The 12,902-nt window shown below is 36.3% G+C and overlaps 1 protein-coding gene across 8 annotated transcripts in view; it reads right to left on the bottom strand.

Moving 5' to 3' along the window:
- The window catches only part of SEL1L2 (SEL1L2 adaptor subunit of SYVN1 ubiquitin ligase), a 172,188-nt gene that overhangs the window by 28,865 nt on the left and 130,421 nt on the right, over positions 1 to 12,902 (bottom strand). For 6 of the 8 annotated variants that reach the window (XM_074225838.1, XM_074225885.1, XM_074225860.1 and 3 more), the window contains 5 exons: positions 7,345 to 7,407; positions 5,851 to 5,938; positions 3,810 to 3,958; positions 2,571 to 2,736; positions 2,395 to 2,469 (listed from right to left, as the gene is read on the bottom strand). In XM_074225838.1, coding sequence (XP_074081939.1) covers positions 2,395 to 2,469; positions 2,571 to 2,736; positions 3,810 to 3,958; positions 5,851 to 5,938; positions 7,345 to 7,407 — 541 coding nt within the window. The remainder of the gene's footprint in view (positions 1 to 2,394; positions 2,470 to 2,570; positions 2,737 to 3,809; positions 3,959 to 5,850; positions 5,939 to 7,344; positions 7,408 to 12,902) is intronic. The other 2 variants (XM_074225848.1, XM_074225876.1) reach the window with 2 other exon arrangements.

Below are 12,902 nucleotides of genomic sequence, written 5' to 3'. Positions count from 1 at the left end.
AAATCTTTTAAGAAAGGTTTTATATGTAATCAGAAAAAATGTAAAAATTAAATAATTTTAAGAGAAAAATATTTATATAGCTCTTTAAGGCTTATAAAAATATATGACATATATATTCATATATTATATACACATATAAGTATTTTAAGTAACTGCTATTGTCCCAGTTTTATAATAGACTGAAAGAGGGTCTTGTCCAGGACAACACAGTTAATATGTCTGAGGCAGGATTTAAATTTCTGACTTTCTGACTCCATGTATGCTATATCATAATATCATCATCATCTTACTTACTATGTGACAGACATTATGCTAAGCACTTAACAAATATTATCTCATTCGATTCTCAGAGCCATACTGGGAGATAGGTGCTGTTATTATCCCTATTTTGTAGCTGAGATATAAATTAAGGTTAAAGTGATTTGTCCAAGGTCACTCAACTAATAATTATCTGAGGACAGATTTGAACTCAGGCCTGTCTGTCTTCTAGTCTGGTACTCTACATGACACTACCTAGTTGTCTCATAAAGTTAGTATTATTATTAATAAACATTTGGTCATAGTGAACTGATATGGGCATATTAAGAAAAGAAACTCTTAATATTGAGTTTTCTTTGTAGAACTTTGTTAACTAGAACGAGAGGTTTTGCAAGTTGTAGTAATTAAGAATATGAGATTTTATAGAAACAAATAAAAAGGAGCCACTTTGGCATCTCCTTCAAAGCCTCATTCAAATGCTACTTTCTAGCTCTTAAAGGAGATACCAGCTAAGTATGTCCTAACAAGCTATCCATCATTCAAGAAATAATAGCAAAAAAGATTGTAATTTGCACAGCGTTCTAAAGTTCGCCTGTTGTGTTACATACATCATCTTATTTGACCCTCACAACTATCCTGTGACTAGGTGCCATTATTGTTCCCAATTTATAGATGAGGAAATTGAGGTCAGGGAAAGTGACAACACTTGCCTGGGGTTTTGCAGCTAAAAATTATAATTCAAAGTCCATCGATCTGTCTCCTACATATGGAGGCTCAGTGACAGAGAAGTTCATCACCAGAAGGTTGACCACCAGGTGATATTTTTTTTTTGTTTGGGGCCACAAAAACTCTTGAAACCATTTATTAAGAGGAACTGGTTTGGAAACATCCATGTTTTGCCATGATGTCTGTGTGGTAATGGAAAGAACAAAGGAATCAGAATTTCTAGGCTCCACATTTTAAAATTAGGTCACAGTTAATCTCTCTAAACCTCAATTTCCCAATCTGTGAAATGGGAATATAATGCTCAAAGAACCCACTTTACAATAAAGTCAACAGATATTTGTTAAGTTCCTACTATATGCCAGGGACATAAATATAAACATTGCAAAGTGCCATGAATAGGATTCACTATAATTCTCATTAAAGAAACCTCAAGGCATATAATTCATTTGAATTCAGGTCATGGCTACTCCAAAGGCTGCTCAAATGTCTTATTTGACCACAGATGACTGGCTGGTTGACATCTCTATGTATCTATCTCTACCTCTATATATGCATGCTCACATACATACATTTTGCTCTGATGACTGACTGGTTGAAATATACACACTTACATACACACACATTTTGCTTTTCTGTATCCACACACATACACATACATGCATTTTGCTCTTACGACTGGTTGACATATATGTATACATATATACATGCAATATCTCTCTTTCTCTTCTCTCTCTCTGTCTCTCTTCTCTCTGTCTCTCTTCTCTTTCTCTTCTCTCTCTGTCTCTCTTCTCACTGTCTCTCTCTCTCTTCTCTCTGTCTCTGTCTCTTTCTCTCTCCTCTCTGTCTCTCTTCTTTGAACTACAGCTCAATGTCACATCTTGCTTTTCTCTCTCTCTATATATATATGTAGATATATAAATATATACATACATATATGTGTGAGTTTATATACTTGCCCATATATACATACAGCTGGTTGATGACTGATTGGTTGACATACATATATTCACACACATTTTTGGCTTTTATATATACATACATATATATAGTCACACACATATATTTTGTCTGGCTGACACACACACATATCTCCATACATATATACCTTTTGCTCATATGACTGGTTGACAAAACACACACACATATTTTGTGGTTGCTTTTCAGTCAGGTGTTTGGGTGTTATAAAGATTCAAAAATACCTCTGGCTTTATTTAATCTAGGACATCCTTGTAGCAATGATAGAGTAAATTATTGCCTGGAGCAAAGCTAAGCCAATGTTGACCTTAACATCAGTGGAACATGACACACCACCTATCTGATATTCCCCTCCTCCTTTCTGCCTCTGGCTGCAGGGAATCAGACTAACGGGAATGGACAGTTGCAAGTTATTTTTAACAAGGTGTCCTCTACCTTGAACCGCAGCTCGATGCCACAGGAGGAGAGCCATAGGGTACATTTGGTCTTTCTTAAGAATGGTAGCCATTTCTGGAAAAAGGAGACATCTCATTAGTGTGGCTTTCAGTGTGGTCAAGTTACATGGGTGTATGTGTGAGTAAAGAATTGCAGAGAATTTTAACTTATCTTACGAGATTCCAAAATGAATGCTGAATTGCTTTGAGCTACTTCATACCCCATTTCAGCTAGCAGTGCATATTGAACAAGGGATGAATTTATATCACCATCCTTATAGGCAAAGTACGCTGTCAGGAATTTCTCAGCCCAACGGCCCAGTTCACAAACACCCTTGTAAAGCTGTGTAAAAAGGATGACAAATCAAACAAGCCCAATGAGATCTTGAACTTCATTTCATCAGTCTTTTAGCCCCTTCTGGATAGTCATTCAGGATGGTCAGGTTTTAAAAGCACAGTTTATTTAGGAAGAAGAGTTAATGTATTTTCAAAGTACAAAATCTAGCAGTTTCTTTTTTTCTCAGCAATGGTGCCTAAATTTACTTTGCTGACTTAAAAAAAGGGCTATTTTGCAAGAAAAATGCTTATCGACTTCTATTTAAAACAAATGGCCTTCCTGAACCATGCTGCTGTGTGAAAAGGAGTCCTAAGGTCCTGGATGCTATGGAAAGAAGATGATAAAGGGAAGACAGCTCCTCCCCCTTCCTACTCTCCGGCCCAGGGTATAGGTGACATGACTGCCGGGGCAGCTTTCTATGGGAGGTCAACTTCATCTTAGCTGAATAGCCCTTATGTAACCAAAAGAGGCTATCCATACATAATTCATTAGGAAGTTGGCAAAGTATCAAATCTAAAGATAGATTATTAGCTGGCAGCTTTTGAAATAAGTTTCATAGGGGCCAGATGCAACATTGGAAGTATTTATAGTGTTACAGAGGAAGTATCTGATAAATCAATGAAGGAAAATGAAAGACTGAGGAGGTTTTTGAAACACACTTCCCTGATTTAGGCTTAAAGAAATCAGTTTCTAAGATGTCATCCAACCAAACACCTAAAGACCCCTGAACTCCTCCAACCTCTTCAACATCAACTTCCCTCTCAAATGGAAGTGTCAATGACCTGAATGATTTCATCAAAGACTGACTACAAGTTCCTTCAATGAGTTCAAATGGAGAGCTGCTAACTTGAAGGTTGCAGTGAAAAACTCCATATTGGAGGCAGAGATTGGTCTGTCAGCCTCCTTTTCCCCATATAAATTCTATCAGTCTTCTTCCCTTTGGCCAAACACCAGCACTTACAAAGTAAAAGAAGAGCAAGGGAGACAAGAGTTTTAAAACTGAAAATACCCATAGCTCAAGAAACTATGGTCTTCTCACTATGATAAATGACTAGTGATTTAAAAAGCTCATTATTTACCTCAACTGCAGTTCTGCATGATCTCAGCACTCCAGTTCCTGTAGCATACATTTCAGCCAAATAATAAATGGCAAGGGGTTGTCCACTCTGAGATGCCAAGTAAAAATATTTAAAGGCAAGTTTATAATCCTTCCACACTCCAGAGCCAGCTGAAAATTAAAATTGATTTGAGCTCCACCTTTTTCTTTTTTCAGTTACAGACTATGAATATAAAATGCCGTATTGGTGGCTATGGTTTAAAATAGGACTAAAAGAACCCCCTCAAAACAAAATTGGTTTCCTACATCCTACGCTCTACCCCGCCCCCAGTTTGAAAAGTGTTAAGTTTTTTTTTTTTTGATTCCCAGTCAGAAATTGGAAACCTGTGTCTTAGGGATGTTTATAGAATGAAAGACCTTTTTTTAAAATTCTTTTTTCTAAGAATGTTAATTGGCAGTGATTTTCACTAAGATTAATTTTTGAAAGCCCTTAAGAACACTTTTGGCTTCTAGGTTTGGAACAGTATTATAGATTTTGGGTTGACCAGGAGGAATAGAAGAGAATAACCATTTATTTTAACTTCTACAATGTACCTGATACTGAAGTATGTGAGGTATGTGCTATTATACCATTTGACAATTGAGAAAACCAAGGCAGAGGTTAAGTAACTTGACCAGAGTAACACAGTAATAAATATCTGAGAATAAGTACCTGAATTAGAATTCAGGTTTTCCTGAATCCAGACCTAGAACTCTTTCTACTGTACCACCAGCTACCTTTGGAGAGGGAGTCTAGAAGATCTATCATGAGATCAATATTCTAAACAAAAGCCAAGCTCCTTTCCCAATTCTAGCCTGCTCCTGATCATGCAGTTATGTTATCTAGACCATTTAGTTATGTTGTCTAGACCACGTGTCTGGCCAATTGGGGATAATAACCTGATATCTACCAACTCTGTGCAATCAGGAACAATAAGAAGGTTTATCTTCAGGAAGACTAACTCAAAGCGGAATTATCCATGATTCAAAAGACTTTTTACTAGACAGGGGAGAAAACTAGAAGATGACTCTGGAAAGATCCAAAAGGTCTTTGGAGTGAGCTTGATGATCAAGCCACACTAAATGACCAAGCTACACTTACTCCTTGTTGACAGGATACCCCCCCACTCCAAATCAATCTGTGAGGAGTTCAGACCATCTGAAGTCACTACAGACCAAGAGCAGTCTGTCTACCCAAGGGCACCCTGGACTTCTCAGAACTTAGTCATTAACTTAGGGAGGGAAGGAAACCAGGTAAGAAGATTTATTAATGTATCTTTGAGCATTGGGCATATTGGATATCATTTGTCATTGGGAAGGAGGGAACCTGGGTCTTGAACTGCATCTAGAACAAACCAGAAACCAGGACTAGTTATCCCAAAGGAGGGACACCCACTCTCACCCCAGACTTAGGGAAATGTTAGATTTTTTTTCCCTGATAATGGCAGAGAATTTGAAGGGAGACATTGTAAGGCATTGGTAAAAAGATTCCTTTTTGTGAAGTCCTCCTCTGCTTAGAGAACAATCTGTTAGTGGGACTAGAAAAGAGGTAAATTGTAGCCAGGGAAGAGTGAGTGACTGCTGTAAGTTTTCTGTGATAGTTTCTTTTCCCTCTATGCTGTCATTGGCAAAAATTCATGGATAGCAAACTGCTGTCCTAGCTACCAACAACAGATAATAGAACTGGAAGTGAAGACATCATTATTTTGCCCCATAAAAGTCCAAAATTTCCCACATTTTCCCTTAGGAAGATCTGTTACTAGAAACTTTAGGAAGTTCATTGGAGAAAGAGGAGGCTATTCATTAAAAAAATTTTCTTTTTAGTTTTGACTCAAGGCTATTCGTTTTTAAAAGGTTAGGAATGAGCACTTCTTTCACCACTGAGTGATCTAGACCATCCAATTGTGCGCAGATCAGTTAAGTGAAAGCCTCCCATTTACCAACTCTTTATTTCTTTTTCACCAGGAAAGAATGAATAATGTATTTATTATTCTGAACAAAGCAGCAGTATTTATAGCACTTACAGTAATACATGAATCCTAACTGAAACTGTGCGTTTGGCCAACCTTTCTCTGCAGCTTTCTGAAAAAATTTAAGAGCTTCAGGGTAATTCTGAAAGATAATTACACTCTGTTACTCAAAGGTAAATGTGTAACTCCATGGTAACAATTATCTTCTATATTTTTTGAAGGGCTGAGGCAAAACACTCTAAGTCTTTCTAAAAAAAAAGTAAATAGTGTCAGAAATACCATGAACTTACTTGACTTTGTTACTCTTTATGTCATAAAGATGATTATTTTCAATATGTTGGTCAACTAATGTTTGCCCTCATTTTCAAAGACCCTGACATCAAGTAGGTGATGCCATGACAACTACATGAATTAGATTTTTGTGAGGGGATGCTGTGTTAAGTCACTAGTCTCACTTTTTCTCCTGAGCCATCTGGGTCCAGTTGCCAGATATGAATCAGGACAACTGGAGATGGCTCTGGATGAGAATCAATCAGGCTTAAGTGACTTGCCCAAGGTCACACAGCTAGTAAGTGTAAGAGGCTGGATTCAGACTTCCATCCTCCTGATTCTAAAGTCAGTGCTCTATCCATTGCACCATATAGCTGCCCTTGATCAACTAACATTTACTGAGGGCCTACTATGAGTTAGGAACTATATATTCAATAAAATTCAATTCAACAAGTATTTATTAAGGATTTTGCTATATTTATGGCATGATGGCCAGGTTTTGGGGATGCAGTGTCAAGCCCTAAAATAAATCAAACTCCTAAGTAGAGGAATAAGACATCTTTATAACCGGATAGCAAAGGTACCCCTGAGGATGTCTTACCAGGAAACCATAGGAGAAAAGGGGGTGAAAATGGGGACATATTACATCATGAAATGCCAACCATCCCAGAAGTGCAAGAAGAAAAGCCACTTCATTCTTGTTATTTTGCCCTTCATTCCATGAATCCTAACAGAAGTGGGTAGGGACACCAGGTGCTACTTTGGAAGCTGGTCTGACTCAAGTTGACTTTGTTTACAAGGAAAGATCCCAGGGTGGGGACTTAGATATGGCTCAATTCAACCTAATAAAAAAAATCTTAAAAGTAGGAATTCAAAGACATTACCAGAATTGATATTATTAGTATGATTAAGAGAGAGTGGCAGGAAATATTATAATTGATATTAATTTTCTATCACATCAATAATTTTTCTGTCAAAAGTAAAGGCAAAACAAAAATGGTTCCATGCTCTCTAGGATTTATACAGAACAGTAGCCTTTACTGAATAATATTCAGAAGACCGACAATTAATAAATTAGGATTATGGTTGGGATCTTTGTAAATAATGCCTCTCCATGCTCTCCTTTAGGGAAAATATTTCGCTGATTTTTATCCTCTATTGTTAGATGTGGTAAACTCAGCTACTAAAGACTTTGATTTTCATGAACCAAATGTATCATCATGAACTTTACTCTCTACCCCCCACTTGTGAAAGCTTGGTGTAAATAATTCAACTTACCACAGGAACTCCTTTTCCATGAAAATAAATAAGGCCCAGTCCATGGAGTCCAATTGCATTGCCCTAAAACAGTGTATTATAGATATAACATTGAAAGAATTTACTAAAGAAAATTTAGTGTAAAGCAATGACAAATAACTAAAAACCAAAAATATTTGGATTACTAGACATATGGATCATACCCTTTTTGCTTCTCCTTTCTACTTTTGGTTCTTTCATATCTTGATGATTCTATTTTTGACAATAATATTTGTAATTTATGTAACACTTTTAAGTTTGCAAAGTGATTTACATACATTATTCTCATTAGATTCTATTTGCATTACCATCAGTGGGGAAATAAGAGGTGGTGAAACTCAGATCTCTACATTATCCATTTGTTAGGAGATCTTTCCAAGTGGGCAACTAAGTGGCACTTAGATAGAGTGCCAGACCTGGAGTCAGGAAGACTCATCTTCCTGAGTTCAAATCTGCCCCCAGACACTCACTAGCTTTGTGATACTGGGCAAGTCACTTAGCCCTATTGACCTCAATTTTCTCATCTGTAAAATAAAATTAGATGGAGAAGGAAATGCAAACCACTCCAGTGTCTTTGCCAAGAAATCCCCAAATTGGATCATGAAGAGTCAGACAAGATTAAACAACAACATCTGACTAAATAGATTAGGGGACAGGCAGTTGAACTTAAGTTTCAAATTAAGTTTGCAAATATATTTTGGAAGGTTCTGAACCTTCAATTTCATTGATGTGAGAAAATTCCAATCAATGAAAGTCAATAATTATTATTCAACATAGGATCTTAGAGAGTTATCTGGGGAACAATGAGAGTTTAAGTTACTACCTACAGTCACACAGCTAATGTGTATAAGGTATGGGTCTTGGTCCTAGGTCTTCCTGGCTCTGAGATTTATTCTTTATCCACTATGCCATATTGTCAAGTCAAGTTGACATTTATTAAATTATTATCTACTATGAGCCAGGCCCAATGTGTGTTAAGTCCTGGGGATATAAAGAAAGACTAAAATCAGTTTCTACTTTCCTAGTCTAATAGGGGACTAATATGTAAATGATTATATACAAATAAAATATATACAGGAAAATTGGAATTAATCTTAGAGGAAAGGGACTAGCATGGTGGTGGTGTGGGGGAAGGCTTCTTGCAGAGAGTGGAATTTAGCTGGAACCTGAAAGTAGGTAGAAGGAGAGAATTCCAGTCATGGGAAGCCACCAGTGAAGCATGCATAGAGTTGGGAGATGAGTAGCTTGTGCAAAGAAGAGCAAATGTCACTGGACAAGGTGGGAAGAGACTTGGTTAGATTGTGTCTTTTTCTAATGGATTTCAAATATTTGTGCTCTCTCTCTTTTCCTTACTACCACAGATGAGAAAGTGTTATTTCCTTATTATGACATATGTAAATAAATTTGTATATATTTGTTATTTCCTATGAATTAATATAGCACATTTATTATGAAGAATCATCAGAATTTCAGAAATGCCTAATACCATAAGAATCAAGCCTAGTGGTATTAAAGATATCACACTTAAAACTTATAGTGAATCTTAAAATAATACTGCCCATACTACACTGCCAAAAATCTCAAATTATTTATCTGTAGTTCTCACCATCTATTTCATTTTCTATGTCAGTTCACCTCGATGGAGAGAACTCCTGTTGATTAAATATATGACTATTTCCTTTGTTTTTTTATTCAACAAAAATGTTGGTTCATTTTTCTTGAAGGTACATGTACTCTCCAGTAGTGTGCAGGTTGATAAGATGGCACCACAGTAGTCTATATGGTATGTGCATTTAAAAGATTTTGTTTACTGTAGTTTTCCTTAGATTCATAGTGAAACAAATATTTCAAAGGGGTTATGAGACTAAGACTTTAAAAAATTCAATAACATTTAACTCTTCTTTCATATATATCAGGGGGAGGAGTTTGCTTTAAGAGTTCAAAGGCATTCATTCCAGCTTTCCTTATAAGGATCAGGGAATATAATTTTCCTCCTCTTCCCAAAGCATATCGTTCCAATCTAGCCTAGTAGTGTTGAAACCCAATAGGAGCTAGCTGGGACAAAGTTAGGCAATTATGCTCACCTTAAAGTGAAAAAGTGTCTTAGTGATGGGACTAGCTCATCATCACTTTGAACATGTATTAGGCTCTTTGAGTGGATCAACTGCTTTAGATCCTTCTGGATCATTGCCTTCTTCTAGCTCTAAAACTATGGTTTATGCTGTGTAGGGTTATCCAAGAGGGACAGTTCATGGTCCAGAGTTCTGACAAAAGGTGATCCACTGGAGAAGGAAATAGCAAATTACACATGTATCTTTGCCAAGAAACCCCATGGACAGTATTAAAAATGATAAAAGATATGACACCAGAAGATGAACCCCCTCAGAGGTCCAACATGCTATTGGGAAAAAGTGGAGGACAATTGTAAATAACTCTCCTAATGAAGCAACTGAACCAAAAACTGAAAGAAAGTTCAATATGTCTGTTGCCAAAAAGAAAGTCTGATGTTATAAAGGAATATTTCATAGGAATGTGGAATGAAAGTTCTATGAATCAATCAATGTAAGTTGAATGTAGGCAAACAGAAAAGACTAAAAACACTGATATCTTGGATATCAACTAACTTAAATGGTTGGGAATGAGTGAATTTAATTCAGGTGATCACTACATATAATACTGTGGGCAAGAATCTCTTAGAAGTCAATAAAAGGGGGCAGCTAGGTGGCGCAGTGGATAGAGCACTGGTCCTGGAGTGAGGAGTTCAAATATGACCTCAGACACTTAATGATTACCTAGCTGTGTGGCCTTGGGCAAGCCACTTAACCCCATTGCCTTGTAAAAACTAAAAAAAAGCCAGAAAAGCAGTACTGGGACATAATAAAAAATATGAGAGAATGATATCTTTTTGAATCACAGCAAACCATTCAAAATCATAGTAATACAATTGTATGATCTGACAACTGGTCAAGAGGAAAAATTTGACCAGTTCTATGAATACTTAAAATAGCTTCTGGAAATAATACCAAAAAAAATTATAGGGGACTAGAATGCTAAAATAGGAAATCAAAAGATGACTGAGATAGCAAAACTAATAGAGCTTTATCCAGGTAACTCTGCTTATAGCAAACATTCTTTATTAACATATTGAATGGTGACTCTACACATGTACATCACTGGATGATCAATATCATAATCAAAATGATTAATTATATACTTTGCATTCAAAGAGCTCTATAGTACAGTTAGTCAAAATAAGACCTGGAATTGAGTGTGGCTCAGATCATCAACTTCTTATTGCAAAATTCAGACAAACTGCAAAACTATCAGATAATATAGGTATGACCTAAAAAACATCCTTTATGAATATTAAGAGAAAGTGATGAATAGATTTAAGAGATTATATCTGATAGATAGTGAGCCCAAAGAGCTATGAACAGAGATCCACAATATTGTACAGGAGGCAAAAGCAAAAAACATTCCAAAGAAAAAGAGCAATAAACAAAAATGGCTATTGGATTAGATTTTACAAATAACTGAAGAAAGAAAGAAATGAAAAGTAAAGGAGAAAGAAAAAGTTATACCCAATTGAATGTAGAATTCCAGAGACATAAGAGTAGTTTCCTTAATGAGCAATGCAGACACATAGAAGAAAACAATAGAATGGGAAAGAGAAGAGATCTTAAGGGAATGTTTCATGCAAAAATGGTCATGATTAAAAACAAAATTGGTAGGAACTTAACAGAAGGAGAAGAGATTAAGAAATAGCAAGAATATGCATTAAAATGATTCAAGAATAATCTTAACATCACCATAATGGTGTCACAAAAGGAATTTGGGAGAACTTCTGCTTCTACTTTTAAAAATAGTTTTAATAGAATTGGAATTAATTGTTCCTTAAAAGTTTTGTTGAATTTACTTTGAAATTCAACTGAGTCTGGAGATTTTTTTCTTATGGAGTTTATTGTTTGATCCACTCATTCTTTAAAATTATGTTATTTAGTTTCAATTAATTTTTGGCTAATTTTTTCATGATCCTTTATTCCATATAATTTTTTATTGCCTTATGATCTAAAAAAGGATGCATTTAATATTTCTGCCTTTCTGCATTTTGATTATAAGGTTTTTATACCCTAGCACATGGTCAACCTTGGTATAGTTGACATCATAAGTGCATCCTTTCTATCCCTGTTTACTTTTCTCCAGAGGTCTATCATATCTTAAGTTTTCTAAAATCTATTCACCTTCTTAACTTCCTTCTTGATTATTTTATGATCAGAGCTATCTAATTCTGAGAGAGGAAGATTGAGGTCCCCCCTTACTGTTAATGTTTATGTCTCTCTGGAATTTGTTTAGCTTCTCCCCTAAGAATCTGGATATTATGCCACTTGGTGTATGTATGATTAATAATGGTATTACTTCTTTTGGTGCATTGATGATAAGGGTCTCCAAGTCTTCATAAAATTTTTCTTTAACTTCATCAGTGTTCCTCGTGGAGGGAGCATATCCCTGATGATGGTAGCATGACATTTTCCTCGAAGTGGAAATCTCATTTTCATGAGCCTTTTGGTAGGCAGTCAAGAATGTTGACTAGATTAATTTTGATTTCAAAACCTACCTCAGCTTCACAGCATTCCCTTTCACTGCAGTCACTCCAGAAAAATGTGTATTCAGCTCCAATGTCAATAAGCTGGCCTTCATTGGCCTTGCCTTGTTTCATTCAAGGCTGTCTTTGATACCGTCAGTAGTGAGAGTTTATGGAAAATTATGTCACAATTTGGTTGCCCGGAGAAATTCATCAGTGTTGCATGTCAGTTTTATGACAGTGTGCATGCCTGGATTTGAGATAGTGGATAATGCTCTTAAGATTTCTCAGTCACCAATGGAGTAAAAGAAGGATGCATCCTTGCTCCCATACTTTTTTATCATGATGCTTGCAGCCATGTTATCAAATGCCTTCACCGAGATGAACATGGCCTCAAGGTCAGCTACTGAATTGATGACAAATTCTTCAACTTGAAAAGGCTACAAAAGCCAAGACCAGAGTGGGGGGAGTATTGGTGCAGATTTTTTTGTTTGCAGATGATTGTGCACTCAATTCAGCCTCTGAAACTGAGATGCAACAAAGAAAGGATCAATTCTCTCCTGCTTGTGCTAAATTTGGTCTAACAATCAACACCAAGAAAACACTGGTGCCCCATCAGCCAGCACCACACCACCCATATCTGGAACATTGATTACAGCAAAAGGAGAGGTTTTGAGTACTGTTGACAAGTTCACTTACCTTGGCAGGTTCTTTCTAAGGAGGTACAAATTGACAATGAGTTGACCCATGCATTGTCAGAGCTAATTCAGTATTTGGGAGGTTGCAAAAGAAAGTATAGGAGAGAAGAGGTGTTAGATTAACTACTGAATTGAAAGTCTACAGAACTGTTGTGCTGACCCATTGTTGTATGCCTATGAAACCTGGACAGAAAACCAGTGCCATGTCAGGAAACTGAATTTCTTTCATTTAAATTGTCTTAGGAAGATTCTGAAGATCA

Source organism: Macrotis lagotis, chromosome 1 (assembly GCF_037893015.1).
Source record: "Macrotis lagotis isolate mMagLag1 chromosome 1, bilby.v1.9.chrom.fasta, whole genome shotgun sequence".
Lineage (NCBI taxonomy): Eukaryota > Metazoa > Chordata > Mammalia > Peramelemorphia > Peramelidae > Macrotis > Macrotis lagotis.
Note: the sequence above shows the minus strand (reverse complement) of the source record. Positions and strands in the feature narration are given on the sequence as shown.